Source organism: Danio rerio, chromosome 13 (genome assembly GCF_049306965.1).
Source record: "Danio rerio strain Tuebingen ecotype United States chromosome 13, GRCz12tu, whole genome shotgun sequence".
Taxonomy (NCBI): domain Eukaryota; kingdom Metazoa; phylum Chordata; class Actinopteri; order Cypriniformes; family Danionidae; genus Danio; species Danio rerio.
This window is the reverse complement of record NC_133188.1, coordinates 1,702,591-1,719,424: the sequence shown is the minus strand read 5'-3', so window position 1 is coordinate 1,719,424 and position 16,834 is coordinate 1,702,591. Positions and strand designations below refer to the sequence as shown.

At 39.9% G+C, this 16,834-nt stretch overlaps 1 protein-coding gene across 6 annotated transcripts in view; it reads right to left on the bottom strand.

Annotated features, from left to right (window-relative positions):
* The window catches only part of col21a1 (collagen, type XXI, alpha 1), a 71,425-nt gene extending 56,270 nt beyond the window's left edge, over nucleotides 1-15,155 (bottom strand). For 4 of the 6 annotated variants that reach the window (XM_017358912.4, XM_068212984.2, XM_073920496.1 and 1 more), the window contains exons 1-7: nucleotides 15,015-15,155; nucleotides 11,565-11,695; nucleotides 9,351-9,911; nucleotides 6,471-6,636; nucleotides 6,151-6,382; nucleotides 4,464-4,637; nucleotides 1,741-1,818 (exon numbers count right to left, since the gene is read on the bottom strand). In XM_017358912.4, the coding sequence (XP_017214401.1) occupies nucleotides 1,741-1,818; nucleotides 4,464-4,637; nucleotides 6,151-6,382; nucleotides 6,471-6,636; nucleotides 9,351-9,911; nucleotides 11,565-11,664 (1,311 nt within the window). In that variant the 5' untranslated portion in view covers nucleotides 11,665-11,695; nucleotides 15,015-15,155. The remainder of the gene's footprint in view (nucleotides 1-1,740; nucleotides 1,819-4,463; nucleotides 4,638-6,150; nucleotides 6,383-6,470; nucleotides 6,637-9,350; nucleotides 9,912-11,564; nucleotides 11,696-15,014) is intronic. The other 2 variants (XM_073920494.1, XM_073920497.1) reach the window with 1 other exon arrangement.
* Between the last annotated feature and the right edge of the window lie 1,679 nt (nucleotides 15,156-16,834).

Genomic DNA, 16,834 nt, shown 5'->3' with positions numbered 1-16,834 from the left:
CCACCACACACTTACTGCTTGTCAGCATTGTCTTCTGAGGTGCAAGTCATTTAAGATTCACGCAGCGTCTCCTACCACAGCAAATGACGTGTTTATTTTTGACACCAGATAATCAGGAAGTGATGATTTTGTTCTCTTTGACTCATTCGCTGCTTTATTTGCACGTCTTTTATACCATATTCCAGTTTTGTCCATAAATTTACATCACGTCTTTGGATGTAAACATAGCTACTGTTTTATAAAATACTGATCCTTTTCTTCTCTATTTGACAATCTGCCTTCGTGCTGACTTTAAGGCATCATACGATCATACGCCAAAACTACCAAGATACTACTATGATTTTGTGGTAGTATACTATACTTTGATATTATTTGGAGTATTCATACATTTATGCAGGCAGTTTCATTGAATGCTTTTGGCACACCAGCATCATTCAGCCATTCGTTCTCAAAGCTGCTGGTAGATGTTGTTTTCCAGCTAAGACAATGCTTAGACTAGTGGTGTCCAAACTAGGTCCTGGAGGGCCGGTGTCCTGCAAAGTTTAGTTCCAACTCTAATCAGATGCACATGGGCCAGCTAATCAAGCTCTTACCAGGCTTTCTAGCAACATCCTTGCAAGTGTGTTAAGGCAAGTCCAAGCTAAAATCTGCAAGACAACGGCCCTCCAGGACCAAATCTGGACACCCCTGAATTAGACACTCCAATATAAAACGAGGCAGCTCTTACCTCTGCAATTCAAAATGAGGCTAGCAGTTACTTTTCAAAGCGAGCAAAGCCATCTTCAAAAGTACATACCTCTCCATCCTAAAAAATGAAAGGAGCCAAAATACATGAAGGGGCATTGGCAGAAAACACAGCTTAGAGGTGCAAGACTTCATTGCAGCATGCGCAAGCAGAAAAGCAAAATGAGGTCACACACAGTGTTTACAAATGGCCCACATCTCTAAACAGTCAGTCTGAAGGAGATATCAGTGCCAGATTGAGTTAGTGACTTGAGAACAATGACGTGTTACGCAAATACGTGATTGACTTTTAATAAACTCTTTGAGCGAATATCATGCTCTGTTTGAGCCTGAAAAGATTCCTCTAGTTCGTCGGTGAAATTGAACAGATTAGATCACACTCGAAACACATTGAACGGGAATTATTGGAATCGCGAAAGATAAACAAACGAAACGAACAAAGTCCTTTGTGTTTTACTGTTTTGTTTTTATAGAATTGTCTGGTAGCGAGATCAAACCGTTCAAATATCAAGCCATTCTTAACTCGATATGACATTAATACACGGAATATAGCCCTGCTGAAAAATCCAGCTTAAACCAGCCTAGGCTGGTTGGCTGGTTTTAGCTGGTCGACCAGGCTGGTTTTTGAGGGGTTTTGGCCACTTCCAGGCTGGTATCCAGCCATTTCCAGCCTGGTCTTAGCTGGTTAGGCTGGGAGATGACCAGCTAAATCCAGCTTGACCAGCCTAGCAGGCTGGGAGCCCAGCCAAAACCAGCTATGTCCAGCTTAAACCAGGCTGGTCAAGCTGGTTTTAGCTGGATTTAGCTGGTCATTTTCCATCCTGACCAGCTAAGACCAGGCTGGAAATTGCTGGAAACCAGCCTGGAAGTGGCCAAAACCCCTCTAAAACCAGCCTGGTCGACCAGATAAAACCAGCCTAGGCTGGTTTAAGCTGGATTTTTTAGCAGGGTAGTTGAAAGGGCAAAAATAGAAACATCCAAGATTCTGGTACTCACAACTCCAGGTATTTCACAGGCGGTTTCTCTGTTGTTCTGCTCCGGGTCGCAGTAGATTCTGAGTTTTTGTACTTCAAACTGTTTAGGAAGACAAAAAAATGAGAGTAGATTTAGAAAAGTCGATGCCTGCGGCAGTTGCGAAGGGGAAAGGAGCTCCCTGTTGCATATAAAACACATTTGGTGTCAACATGACATGGTGTCTGCTTTTCCACAAGAAGACTGCTGTGTTGCACATGTTGAAAATGATCCATGTTATGTTTATTCTTTGGGGAAAGATCACAAACGCATACAAATACTCCAATAACTGCCATCATTCTTTCATAAAGTTGTGAAATGTGCTTTGTCATCATTTTGTTAGCTGCGTAAATTAGGAGCATTAAATCTAATGTCAAGCTTTAATTTCTTTTTTCACCTCTATTTTTGATTCATTTGTTTCTTTAGCTTAGCTGATGATCCATCAAAAGCTTGTTTGGCATGCTGTCCCGGGAGAGAGCCCCGAGCTCAAGGGATCCTCGAGCCCGGGGCTTCCTCCCGTTGGCAGAGCGAGAGGGGAGCCTGAGCTCGGTGGATCTCAGAACTCCCCGGCTGTGGTAGCTAAGGGAACACGAGGGGTTAGACAAATGCTTGATTGTTATGTATGTTGAATGTCTTAGGATGGTGGAAAGGAACCGGAGAACCCGGGGAAAACCTACGCAGACACGGGGAGAACATACAAACTCATCACAGAAATGCCCACCTGCCTGGTGGGACGAGGGCTGGCAGTGTTCTTGCTGTGGAGCTCACAGTGCTAATCACTGGGCCGCCGTGCCGCCCGATCAGAGGTAAAGGATTTTATTCCAAGCGAAGATAAAATGAACTGAAAACTGTGGTTATTTATAGTAGCTTAGGGCTCTTATGATTGGAAGATAGTGATTAGCAAATACGAGACCGGCCGTGATAAATCATAAGCACGTGATCCTGTCGAAATTAGTTTATGAATAAACTTCACTTATTAGGGATGGACATTTCGAGTTACTTGTTCTGTCTAAAAGCAAGCATGTACTGTAGATACTGTAAACAATTGACTAATTGTTAGGCTCAGCTTTTAACCTAAGTACTGGACTTGAGTGGGTTTAAGTTGAGTTACCTCACAAATCTCTGCTGAAATATGCATTATGCATTTTTTTTGATAGTGTACAAATTGCACAATTTATTAATTTATTCATTTTCCTTCGGCTTAGTCCCAAATTTATCAGGGGTCTCCACAGCAGAATGAACCGCCAACTATTTCAGCATATCTTTTACGCAGCAGATGCCCTTCCAGCTCCAACCTAGTATTAGGAAACACCTATACACTCTCATTCTCACACATACATACACTACAGCCAATTTAGTTCATCAAGTCTTTGGACTGTGGTGGAAACCGGAGCACCCAGAGGAAACCCACGCCAACACGGGGAGAACATGCAAACTCCACACAGAAACGGCAACCCAAATTGCACAATATAAAATGTTATTAATGGCTTTTTTTATTATTTTTTCAGAATAAGCTAACTTCTACATTAAGAATTCATAAACAAAAACCACACATGCTACCACACTTGGATATGTCAGAAACAACAACAGTGGTGTATTTTATGAATTATAAATGGATGTTTTGCTAGTACTCAAGTGAAATTCAGTGTTGTAAATATAAAATAAGTGTTATGTGATTGAAATCACTGATATGTATTTTCTGGCTTAGTACCAGACCATCTCAAACACTCTGACAGTGACATAGCGTTATTGGAGGAATTGCAAAGGACATTCTTTTGCTGTAAGTGAAAATCAAACCAACCATCAAAGACTTTTTTTTTTTTTTTTTAGAATTTCTCATTTTTATTTTGGATGTTTCGAGAAGATTTTAGCCTTTGACAAGTGGAAGACCAATTTGTTGCCAAAATCGCGCCGTGTAAGGTGCTGTTCATTTGATTAGTTTTGTTTTGTCAATTAATTACTTCATACCTAAGTACCATCAAAGTGCTACTTTTTTATAATAATCATCTTAATATTTTAAAGCAAAGTGTGAAATAATTACGTGAAATTGCGTAATGAGTTGCCGTTTTGCCCCTGTCTACTAGGTACATTAGTAATTTTGTGTCTTTTAATTAAAAATGGGTGTTTTTTCACTGATGGTTCATTCTGCTGTGGCGACAAAAAGGAAAATAAGTTAGAGAGGTTTTTACCAGAAGACAAAAATCATTCTCTAAAGCATGCCAGATTTCCCATGTTATATTTATGACTATAAATTATAGATTTATTTTGTTGTAAAATGTAATAACATCTTGTTTGGGTTGCAGTTAGTTATATTGGGCCTTATTATCAGTGAAATTGATGTTGAATTGATGTGAACCAATAGACATTGTCTTCTAATCGTTTTACGCAAAAATAAATATATATATATTGTTTTTCTGTACAGATTAGATTTTTTTGGCCCTTAATCATTAATATCCTGTGTCTGGTAAGAATGGTGAACTGCCATACTTTCAGAGATAACAGTACATACTGTATTTCCATACTGTATTGACACTTTTTTTTTTTTAATGTTTAAATGTTCTGATACTTGTTCTGCAAAATGTTCAACCACTGAACCACCACTCCAAACAAAAGCCTGTGCAATGTATCCACGTTTGACAAAAAACATGTAATAACAATAGAAAAACAATGGTAGTCTTTATAAAAGTAGAAGTCAATGATATACTTACAGGTACTGTTGTTTCTTTGCTGACGTACTTCCCAACCTGCGTTTTCCCATTAATAAAAATACCATCAGGAGGCTCCAGCGCCAAGGTTTCAATTTCCAGGTCATCAACATACAGGGTGACGTCTTCCTCTGTCACTAAAAGACGCAGCTGATGCCATTTTTCATCAAATAGTTTCTGCACAATACATTAAAAAAAAAGCTAAATTAAGATTTTGCTCTTCTTCTAATTGATAAAAGTGATTACATTAGTGAAGTTTACATCTTTTAAAGAGATTAAAAATGACATTTTACTCACTATTTACTCACCTTCAAGTGGTTGCAAACCTTTTTGAGTTTCTTTTTTCTGTTGAACACAAAAGATCTTTTGAAGAAAGCTAAACATTTTTAACTATTTACTTCCATAGTGGGAAAACGAATACTATGGATGTCCAGCATTCTGCAAAATATCTTATTTTGTGTTCAACAAAAGAAGCTCAAACTGGTTTGGAACCATCAAAGGGTGGATTAATGATGTCAGAATTTTTAATTCTGGTTGAACTATCCCTTTCAATATAAGAAAATATGAGTAAACCGTTAGACAATGATGTTAATGTTAAATAGTAAAAATTTAGTGGCAGTTTCCAAATTTTGTTCAAAACACTCAACTATTGGAGCTCATATTTTTAATACTCAAGAATCATGCATTAAAGTCTATCAGGAATGTTCATTAAATGAAAAAAATCAAGTCTATAATGTATAAAAATCCATTTAAACTTTGTACAAATTCTATTTATATTGGGATTAGTTGTCTGGTGCTCTCGTCTGCCATGGGCCTGCAGTTGAGGGATGCTCTGTCTGAGATTTCATCCTGAATCCATCTTTGGGATGCATGTATTTCAAGACTAAGGGTGCGTTCACATTAGCACTTTTGGTCCGCACCCGGGTTCGTTTGACGTCATAGTACGGTACGTTTAGCTAGTGTGTCTTCTGAACTCGGGTGCGCACCTGTGAACCGTACCCGAGTCCGCCTGAAAGAGGTGGTCTGGGGTACGGTTCATGCGAACTCTGGTACGGTTCACTTCTGATGTGAATGCAATCGTACCAAATAACGGACCTCCAACTGTACAAGAAACTATCATTTTCATAACATTCGTTCGTGTTTTTGTGTTTGTGTGTGTGTGTCACGTTTCGTACCTTGGTGACACGCGCGGGACCGAGTCAGAGCAAACACAGTGATACACAGTGATGTCTGCTTGTCTCCTTCAAAAACCGCTCCTGCAGACACTGTGTGAGGTTCTGAATGTTTATAAAATGTTTGCGGCAGATGGACGCGAGTCGCTTTCTTTATGTCCGAAACCAAAAGCTTCTATTAAAGCAGAATGACCGCGAACGGCTGTAAGCAAAACAGCAGCTCGATGACGCAAGCAAACCGGGGTTCAGAAAGAAAAAAGACAGTGTGAACACAAACCAACCGAGGAGGTGGCAGGGGGAGACAATTGAACTTGAGTACGGTCCAGGCAAATGGACCAAGTGTGAAAACACCCTTAATCAGTGCTGATAAAGCATCAGGAAGCATGGACTTTTTAATTTAATATAGCAGGACTTCAACCGAGGATCAAACCATCTAAAACGGTATGCTGGTGAGCAGCCATTATAATCTTTTCAGCGCATGACTGCTTCAAAACTCTTCTGTCATGCTGTGTATTTACCTTAGCTGGTGATTTAGTGAAGACCACAGTTTGAGTTCCGCTTGGTGTTTTGCTGGTGGTGGTGGTAAACATCACTGTTCTGTCCAGGCCATTGAGGCTAACAGCCATTTGAGGTTTTTCATCTTTAGTCTGTATCCGCCATAAGTCCCACTCCTCTATAGCCACAGAGCCTTTGTACTTTAAGGTAGCCACAAAAACATAGGAAGGAGGAAGTCCACCTGGAAACAACATCCTGTGGACATTAAGATGAACAAGTTGTTTTAATTCAAACAGAGTACACTTGCAAAGCCGGAAAGCCTTGATAACAGAAATGCCTTCACCTAGTACTCTCACTCAGGTCGTCTCGGGATGTCACCTGGTAGGCTTTACTCCCATAAAACGATCCTTGTGTCTTTTTGGCTTTTTTAGCCAAGTTGAGATGTAGGAGAATGTCAAAGCCTTTCTCATCTCGAGAATTAATTGCAATCTTTGCTGGACATACAGTCTCTATAGTGGATTAAACAGAGAAAACAAGGTATGAAAAATAATACATGCATGTTACATGATGAACTGTGGCCTATAATCTCTCCGAGTTCAATTTGGTTTACTATTAATATTACCACAATATGTGGCGTATATGTTGAGGACAAAACGACTGGAAAGGGTTAAATATTTATTGGAACGTTGTGGTTTATTTTATTTGGCTTAGAGAGTAGTCTAAAAAAATTGTAGGAAGATCTTGGCGTGGGACACTGGACATTGTGCAAATATGCAGTCCGACTAAAGAATGTCCCCGCCATTGCAAATACCAGACAAAAGATGACCTCTTCTATCATAGTGTCTTAATCGTTAACTTTTCCAGTGTCCGGAAAGACTTTCTGTCGTGGAGTCTTTGCAAACTTTTATGGAGAGCAGTTTTTCCAACCTGATGGCTATATTGCACTCCAGTTTTTATTCTCGCCGTTTAACAAGTCTTTGTGGAGTTGCTGCTGAGTAATCCATTGTTAGAAAAGTGCATTTGGAAATATCCTTCCTACCCAATTCAAGTTGTGGATGATCAAGTTTGGCATTTAAAACTGCTTTTCCGCTATTGTTTCACTTAATATCGCGCTGCTTCTGATTTCCAATGGACTAAATTGCAAATCCAGCTGATTCCTCAGTAATTAAATAATTTCAGTTGGAGGGAACTATGCTAACTTGACATTTTGGCTCTGCCAAATTGGATTAGCAATCTATAAACATTTCAGAATTACTGGATCTTTGCAGAACTTTCAAACAATCAAACTGGCTTGTTTGTAAGCTTGCTGGAGATTGATGTCACAATCTTTGAAGGACCCTCAGTAATGCATGATCCTAATTTCACACTTATGGACTATTTACAGCCAGCTCGGTGAACTCAGAACACCTGGATGTTGTAAGTCAAACTGTGACCAAATTATGCATGCGGCTCGAACTTGGAGATCCCGTCTCCACTGGCACATGACATGGTAAAGCAACAAACTCTTGCTCCCCTACGGAAGCTCAAGAATGTATGCAATTTCATTGTGGAGTGAAAGAAATTACACAAATAAATTTGAGAATCCAGCCCAGGGGTCCGTTCTTAGTACTTCGCTTAAATGATCTAAGATGATTTGGCAGATCCTGGATCTGTTCATCTTGATAACTGATCTCTCGCTAATTTGGTTCTTCAAACAAGTTCGCGAATCAGATTAGAATGTCTGGATGAACTGATCTGAGATCGCAGCGTGTGTTGTGAAGGACAGATCTATCGATCCTCGAAATCATGATCAGCAATGCAACGATTGGCTGACGGCACAGCCAACATAATCTCACGGCAATTCGTAACTTTTTCATTTAGTGGCTAATTCGTATGAATTCGTACGATCTAATTCGTACAAATTAGTACGATTTGCTTATCCCCCAATGACGGTTGGGGTTAGGGGTGGGGTCAGGTGCCATGCCTCCTTTTTAAAATCATACCATTTCGTACGACTGAACTCGTACGAGTTCGTACAAATTAGCCCTTTAAACTGGCAAAACGTAAAATACTTACGTTTTCTCGTGAGATCAGGCTGGCACAGCAGCGTAATGACATCATCTGATTAATATTCAATTATCCATGTGAGCAAAATTACATCAAATTAGCAGTAAACGATTTGTTAAATATGACACGCAATGACTTTACACATTTGTTGTGAGCTGCAGGGTTTACACTTTCATGTGTCAAGAGTATTCATCATGTATTTCAATGCAAATCAATGTATTTAGTTCCACATTTAGAAAATATTTTCTTTATTATAGTAGCCGTTTTTTAATCAGTGTAAAGAATAACTGGTTGTTTACAAAAGCAGTTTCATATTGGTAAAGGCGTCTGCAACTTTTGTGAAGCATCAAATCACCGGCATATTAACTATCAAAACATGTTTATGACTGCATAAATGTATTATTGCTTTAAAACAGTCACATATTCTGCATTTCTATTATACACAATTTGTACTAAAGCCATCTAAAAAGTTCATATCAATAAGTTTTCTCTTTGCACCACCAGGTGGCAGTCTTTGTACTTTCATTTCGAGGGTGCAGATTGCATACGTTTTATTAATATGTATAACTTTATTTATTTTATTAATGACTATAACTTTATATATATATATATATATATATATATATATATATATATATATATATATATATATATATATATATAGTTAAAAAACATGTACCATTTTCCCAAGTGTATATAACTACTACTGTAAGAAAATATCAGAATTGGGAACATACTTTCTCTATTATCTTTGCTTAAACTGAGCCGATCTAATCCTGTTTATATTATTTGAACCTGCTCCCGATCAGGTTTGACCAAGCAGAACTGTTGCTATGACAACAACTCAGCTTTGAAGAACGAAACGATCCTGGATTGTGTCAAATCGTCAATATCCAAATCCAGCTAACTGAGTAATCCACGTAAGAAGAACGGACCCCAGGGGTGGCCAATCCTGTTCCTGGAGACCCACTTTCCTGCAGATTTCAGTTGCTACCCATATCAAACACACCTGCCTGTAATTATCACGTGGTGTTCAGGTCCTAATTAATCGGTTCAGGTGTGTTTGATATGGTAGCATCTGAAATCGGCAGGAAGGTGGCTCTCCAGGAACAGGGTTGGCCACCCCTGATCTAGCCACTGGTATATGAAAGCTTGGAGACATTACATTGAGGCTTACCTTCGCACAACTTCTGCCTAATAACTTCACGGATCTTTGCGATCGCTTTATAGTCTTTCACAGAAAAAACATAGGTTGAGGATGGCTTGTTGGCGATAGCCCTGAGCTGTGCCTCTTCGGTCTCAGACCCGACTCCAATTGCAAAGAGAATTATCCCCTTTTTCCTCGCAGCTTCCGCAGCTGCCAGCACTTCATCTTGTGACTTCCCGTCCGTCAGAACCACAGCGATTTTCGCAATGCCATTCGGACCTCGCTCAGACAGGGCAAAGAGTTTGTCATTAGCGAACTTGATGGCCCGTCCAGTGTTGGTGTTCCCACCCATGTATTCTATAGACTCCATGGCCTTGATGAGGTCACTGCTCGAGAAGTGTTTACCCAGGGGTATATGCAAGAAGGGGTCGTCGCTGTATTGCACCACCCCAACCTGGGTGAACTTTTGACCGATATTGAAGCTCATGGTGATATTCACCAACCACTTTTTGACAATCTCGAAGTTTATATCATCCACACTCCATGATCCATCGAGTATGAATACTAAGTCACTTGGCGCTGTCCTACAACCTGAAATTGAGGAATGAAGATGAGAGTTTGTAGTGTGTTATTGACCATTTCAGCTGCTCGCTTTATAGGACACATTTGGGATATTCTATTAACTACAGCAGAGGTCAGCAAACCTGTTTCTGGAGGTCCGGTGTCTTGCAAAGATTAGCTCCAGCTAATCAAACACACCTGAGCAAGGAAATCAAGGTTTGCAGGGCTCAACAATAAGGACTGCCCAATGGCCCGGGGCCAGTGTGAGAGACGCTTGGGACAGTAGACGGGATCATTACTGGCCCGATTGGGGCCATCTTTTGTTAAGTAATTTAAAACTGAAATAAAATACCTTCACATTTTCCATACCGCTCTTTTTGTTTTCATTCATTCTCTTGTTGGCTTAGTCCCTTTATTAATCTGGAGTCGCCACAGCGGAATGAACCGCCAACTTATAAAGCAAGTTTTTACACAGCGGATGCCCTTCCAGCCGCAACCCATCTCTGGGAAACATCCACACACTCATTCACACACAAACTCATACACTACGGACAATTTAGCCTACCCAATTCACCTGTACCGCATGTCTTTGGAAACCCACCCGAATGCAGGGAGAACATGCAAACTCCACACAGAAATGCCAACTGAACCGAGGCTCGAACCAGCGACCTTCTTGCTGTAAGGCGACAGCACTACCTATTGCGTTGCCCCTCTTTTTCTTTTGTAAACACATAATTTTGCTCACTATTAAAATTTTAAAAATATTTTTAATATGTGTTATGTATTTTTTTTATATATTTAAGTGGCCTTAAATAATATGTACTTACATAGGTATTAATAGTTTGTTACAATGTACTTATTGTGTAAATACATGTATTTACTGTGTACTTACGCTTGATTAAATACATGTATGTAGTTACATCTGTAGTTAACTTTTGTAATTACATTTGTAAATACACTGTTGACTATCCCTTACACCTTAACCCACCCTTAAACCTACCCATGCCACCAAACCTGTCCATAACCCAACCTCTATCCCAACTCAAAAGCACTACAAGTGTTCTCAAATACATTATAAACACAGTAAGTACATTGTATTTATTTTTTGATGTAAGTACATAGTAGTTAAGGCCACTTAATATAAAGTGGGACCTATATTTTAATATATTTAAATACTTTTTATCATTTTAATAATTATAAACATTATTTTTGACACATTATTTAATATATGTGGCTATAAAATAGCTATTAAATGTATTTATTTATTTTTTTTGGTGGGGGCAGTGAAAATTTTGGCAGGGCAAGTAAAAACTGATCCATTGGCCCGATCGGACCAGTAGAAAAAATCTTTAGCGTTGAACCCTGGTTTGTTACTTGGAATACTTGAAACTCCACGCAGGAGTGTCGAGGCAAGTGTGAGCTAAACTCTGCATTCACACCAGCCCTCCAGGACCGAGATTAGTGACCCCTGACCTACAGTATAGTTTCTATGCCTGTTTTTATCCAAGTATTGACCCTCTGTTGCTAATCGAATCAAATTGACCTGAAGAAGTTGCAGGAATTGTTGCAATTGCTCAGTATTAAGACAGCCACAATGAATATTGGATCATTATTAGGTGATGTTATCCGAGTCAATAGTCTTCATGCAACATACACTAATGAAGATGAGAGAAGCACGCTTACTCAATCTCATGTCCTCATCTTGTGCTGTGCAAAACAAGTGAAGGAGCATGAAGTAAAGACACCAAAACACAAAATGCATGGATCTCATTTTGCAACCCATGTTCTTGAAGTACCAAGCTCCAGTTTAGCACCTAAAGAGAAATGGAGATAAGACATGCATTTCTTAGATGTCTTCACATGAATGCCATTGGATTTGCAGATGTTTAGTTTTTTACAGCTTTGTTAAATGAATGACATGCTTTTTGTAATCAATGTAAACATCTCAACGAAAACAGTTGAGCTGCGGTTTTATTGCATTTTCTGCGTAAGGGTAATGTGGTTAATTTGGTTCATGCTAACAAAGATGGTTGTGCATTTCTAGAAATGGTGTGAAAACCAGAGAATGGAAATTATGGGTTGTTTTTGTGACTGGAATGAGAAAAGGGCACAGTATTATGCAGTTCTCCTCTCTAATATGGACAAAACATAATTAAAACAATCTCTTAATTGTACAGCCGTTCTTTTTAAAGCAACATTCTATCCAATTGGCCGAATGCTGATTACAACAGCAAATAAAACATCAGCTTGTCTGTATTTTTTGTTAATTATTGTTGTAATTTATAGTCATGGATTTGTTATTTACTTTCTTTGTAGGTGTGAAAATTATTTTGTGGTGATAAACACAACCCAGGATCATTCTGAAAAAGTACCTCTATTTACATTTCTGGAGAAATGCCAAATACGTCCCAGGAGCTATGTTTTTTTGCAGTTTGTTTTCGCGAATCCGCCAGAGCCTGCTGTGTACGCTTTTTAAAATCTCAAATTTCGCTCACGAGTGCCTTTTTTTTTTGCCTACACTTCTCACATAAATCCACCAGAGGCCGCTGTCCAGCGACTGACCCACCTCCTTCCCTAAACCCAGCCAATAGTGTTTTCAAAAGCGCAGATCGACCCACCCAACACCTTCCCTAAAGCCAACCGACAATTTTAAAACAGCAATCCAGAAAAAGAAAAGCCCAGGCCTGATTTTTACCACATTTTCAGATTTTACTACATTCTCATCCTGTTATCTACTTGTTTATTTTTTGGATTCTGTTTCTGTCTTTCCCATTTTCTCGAACCTTGTTGTCGTGGTCAACTCCTCTGCATCTCAAATCCGTCGACTTACATGGCAAGCTAACTGGTCAAACGAAATGCAGCCATACGTACTTCTGGCTACATAATTCACGATCTCCAGAAATGTGTATAGGGCTACGTTTTCAGAATGAGCCCGTCTTGAATAAACATTATGCCACAAGTGCTGCTGTTGATTGAGTTTAACTTGCATTGAGCAGAAATTAGTCCCCGTAATTGTTTTTACTTCACAGTCTTACCAAGTAGAATCATGTCATGTTTTGAAAAAGCTCTTCATCTAACTCTGGCTTCTGTTGGAAACTGCGTGCTCTTTCCAGAAAGAGAAAGAAGTGCAGACATTATGAAAAAACACCATATTAAATGAAGACCAGATATGCTCCTTTTGGAAGGGGTTGGGGTGTTTTTTGGCCTACTGATTGATGTGGTCAACCAGAGATTCCCAATGAAAGTTACCGTCCTCGACAGTTGAGAGATCATGAGCATGACTAGAACACGAGTGAAACTTTTATACATCCTTCAGCCTTGGCGAGTTACATGACTGGGGTTTTCCACTCTTTGACCTAAGACAGCCATGGGGAAACTAGTTCTTGCTCCAGTGCTTTGCAAACCCAGCTTGGATTTGCAATCCAAGGGGAGGTATGTGGAACGCTCCATTATTTTCACGAGCATGTCTGCATGCTAAGCACCCAAACCCACGCCCCCCTCCACGCACTGTTCCTCAGAACCAGGGTTTTCCCTCTTCCAGTAATATTGTAGTTCTGGACAGTGACCAAGCTTATGTTCATGTGACAAAGCCAAAGCAACTTTAGACAGGAAAAAAAGGACAGCGCAGAACGAATTTGAATTGACTGTTTTGTAATGCACCATTACTCTCGCGGAATTAATGACCACAGGTCTTGCACAAAAACTGGAAAGACATGCTTGTCTGCCAGTATGTACCTCTAGCCATATGGCTATTCCCAGCACTATGACCTGCTCGTTGACCTTGGAAGTTATTGGGGACCTCCAGACAGTTTATGGTTCCAGTCCTAGGTCAAGATGAAGGAGAAGTAGTGTAGCTGGAATGTGACATGTTTAAACATTGTCTGCTACCAAAAGGAATCGCCCCCCCCTAATCTTAGCCTAATATATCATGAGCATGTATCCTCCAAAACATGACACCGAAAGCTCAGTGGAATTTCAGCATGAGTAATTGATTGTGTTTGTAGTGAAACCTGTTTAAGATTTATTTCACGTTGATGGGATTCGGCCAACTGAACGTGGGAGGCAGGAAACCCTTGTTGAACAGCTGATTCCTCCCTGTCCTCCAGATGAGGCGTGAACCTCTATCTCAGTAGGAAAAGTGTGCTTTATTTAGTCGCTTCCTCAGGCATTTTTCATTAATACGCTCCACATCTGTAGTTACTCCCCATTTATTGTGTACGGCTTGTCTTGGATCGGTTATCTTCATGTTTTCTAACTGGCAGCCATTGTCTTAGTAAAACCTTTCTGCCTGTTTTCCATTGCGCAGCTATAAACGTGCTATTGTAATCCAGTGGTTTCGATACCAAAATCAACAACTGCTGTAAGGCATGTTCAATTAGGTTGCCAACATGAGGGGAAAATAAATGGGGGGCCAAGTTCCTTAGGCTCCAATAAAATAGCCAAATCAGAGAGACCACTAAAATGATTTCACATAATCAAGACCGTAACCTCAACGGTCTACTGAGGACAGAGCTGTTACGAGGGAATTTCCACCAAGTTACATACGTGATCAACATGCATGTGCAAATATTTGTCCATTTTGAGGCTTTTCCAGCTCTTCTGTGCAGCCTTTTTTTAATCACTGGTGTTACCCCAAGAAAACACAACACTTATGAGTTAAATAAGGCGACATTCAGCTAGACTGAATAACTTGGACCGGGTGCCTGACAAAGCCTTGTTAAATAATTCCATTCATTCCTTCCTTGTCACAGTGGCACAAGTCAGGAACTGATAACCCTTCCTAATAAATTCACCATGCAGGCTGTCAGCATGATTTGCAAAGATGCTGACAGAAAGGGCAAAGCATGTGAGGGTTTATGTACATGCAGTTTTTCTGGCATCAAAAAAATAGCAATGCATCAATGCAATTCAACCCTTAACTGCATCACCATCAAACAATGCAGTTCTGTATGAACTTCAAGCATTTCTATAAAAATAAATGACCCCAATTCTTGGGGTAGCCATAAGATCGTGAGGTGTGAAACGGTATCTTCTGCATGCTGGTTGCAACCAAAAGTCAAAGTGCAAACACTAAAGATGTAAAGACTATCAATGCATCGCAATTGTTGAGCAGAGAGAAATCAAAGATTTTACCAGAGTTTGATGTGCACGGAGCTGGACTCAATAATGAGTAAAATCCCCCTCACTCACACTGTCTGGCGTCCCATGGTCAGGGCTGTGCAGAGCGCAGAGTTGGAGGAGGTGGGTTTGAGGACGCTGCAGACTTGCAGATGTGAGCCTGCCCTCTCCATTCACCTTCCAAATCCCTCTCTCTCTCTCTCTCTCTCTCTGTCTTGATACAGAAGGCACAGATAAGGAGAACTGCACTAAATAGAGAAGGAGTCAGCCCCCTTTTTGTGAAAGCAGAAGGAAAGTTATAGTAATTCCGATACTCGTCCAAGGTTCGCATTGTGTATGACAGCTGCGAGGATAAATATTGTGAGGGGGGTTTTAGGAATGTAGATAAAGGAACATGCGTTCACATTCTCGTGATGTGGAAAGCTGTTGCCTGTTGCTTTGTACAGTGTTTTTAGTTTTCAGATTGATTTTATTTTCCCTAAATAAAGATACAGGAGCTGTCACTTTTCAAAAGGTACATCATTGTACCTGAAGGGTCCATAATGGTACCTCAGAGGTATTTTTTAGGTACATTTAGGTACTAATATGCACCTTTAAGGTGCCACACTCTCAGAAAAATGGTACAAGTGTTTGTGTGTGTGGTGTTCTGTAATTAATTAATAGCAATAAAGGAATTCTGATTCATGTCTTGAGGCAACTTGTAAATTTGGCTTTAAACTAGTCTGTTTTAGATTGTAATGAACGTTTAGATGGTAAGATTTACAGCTTATCCTTTCTAAAAGAACATTTAGACATCAGACGCAGGTTTATGCTAGCAGGATTGAACGCATGACGATTTATCCTCTCCAGAATATCAGATTTAGTGAAGTGGATTTCTTATTGGAAGCGATAAACGTCTACGATTTGAAAGCTGAACATTTGCATGTTGTGGTTTTGGCATTTGCAAGTTATGAACATTTTCCAGAACATCATTGGGTTTTACTGTGCTATATTGAGCGCAAACTTCTTTTAAATACTCTCTTAAATTGGATCGTTTCAGTCCTGTTATTCATGTGGAACAGTGATGGAGTGTAACTCAGATGTGATCGAATGTAGATGGTCAGTTTAGCTTCATCATATAAAAATCTGGAGCCTCATCCGCATCGTAAATAAAAGCTTGAACATTGTAAAGTGCAGTAGAGCTTTTTGTGCATGAACAAGAACATCCAGTTATTATTATGCAATTGCGATCAGTCATTACTAAATTCAGTCTATATCCTGACAGTAAAATCAAAGAGTTCACTAGATCAAAATGCTATTTGATCTTCACTACCTCTCAAAAGTCTTGTTGTTGATCTCAGTTTTAAGAGCAACAAATAATAACTTAATTTAGCTGATCATTTGGAAAAGTGGCGGAAGGTGGATTTCTCTGCTGAATCAACAGTTGAACTGCATCCCAATCATCACAGATACTGCAGAAGATCTACTGGAACCAACATGGACCACAATTCTCACAGAAATCAGTCAAGTTTGGTAAAGGAGAAATCATGGTTTGGGGTGACATTCAGTATGGGGGCGTACGAGAGATCTGCAGAGTGGATGATCAACATCAACAGCCTGAGGTATCAAGACATTCGTGCTGCCCATTACATTACAAACCACAGGAGAGGGACAATTCTCCAGCAGGATAGCGCTCCTGCTCATACTTCAGCCTCCACATCAAAGCTCCTGAAAGCCAAGAAGGTCAAGCTGCTCCAGGATTGGCCAGCCCAGTCACCAGACATGAACATTATTGAGCATGTCTGGGGTAAGATGAAGGAGGAGGCATTGAAGATGAACCCAAAGACTCTTGATGA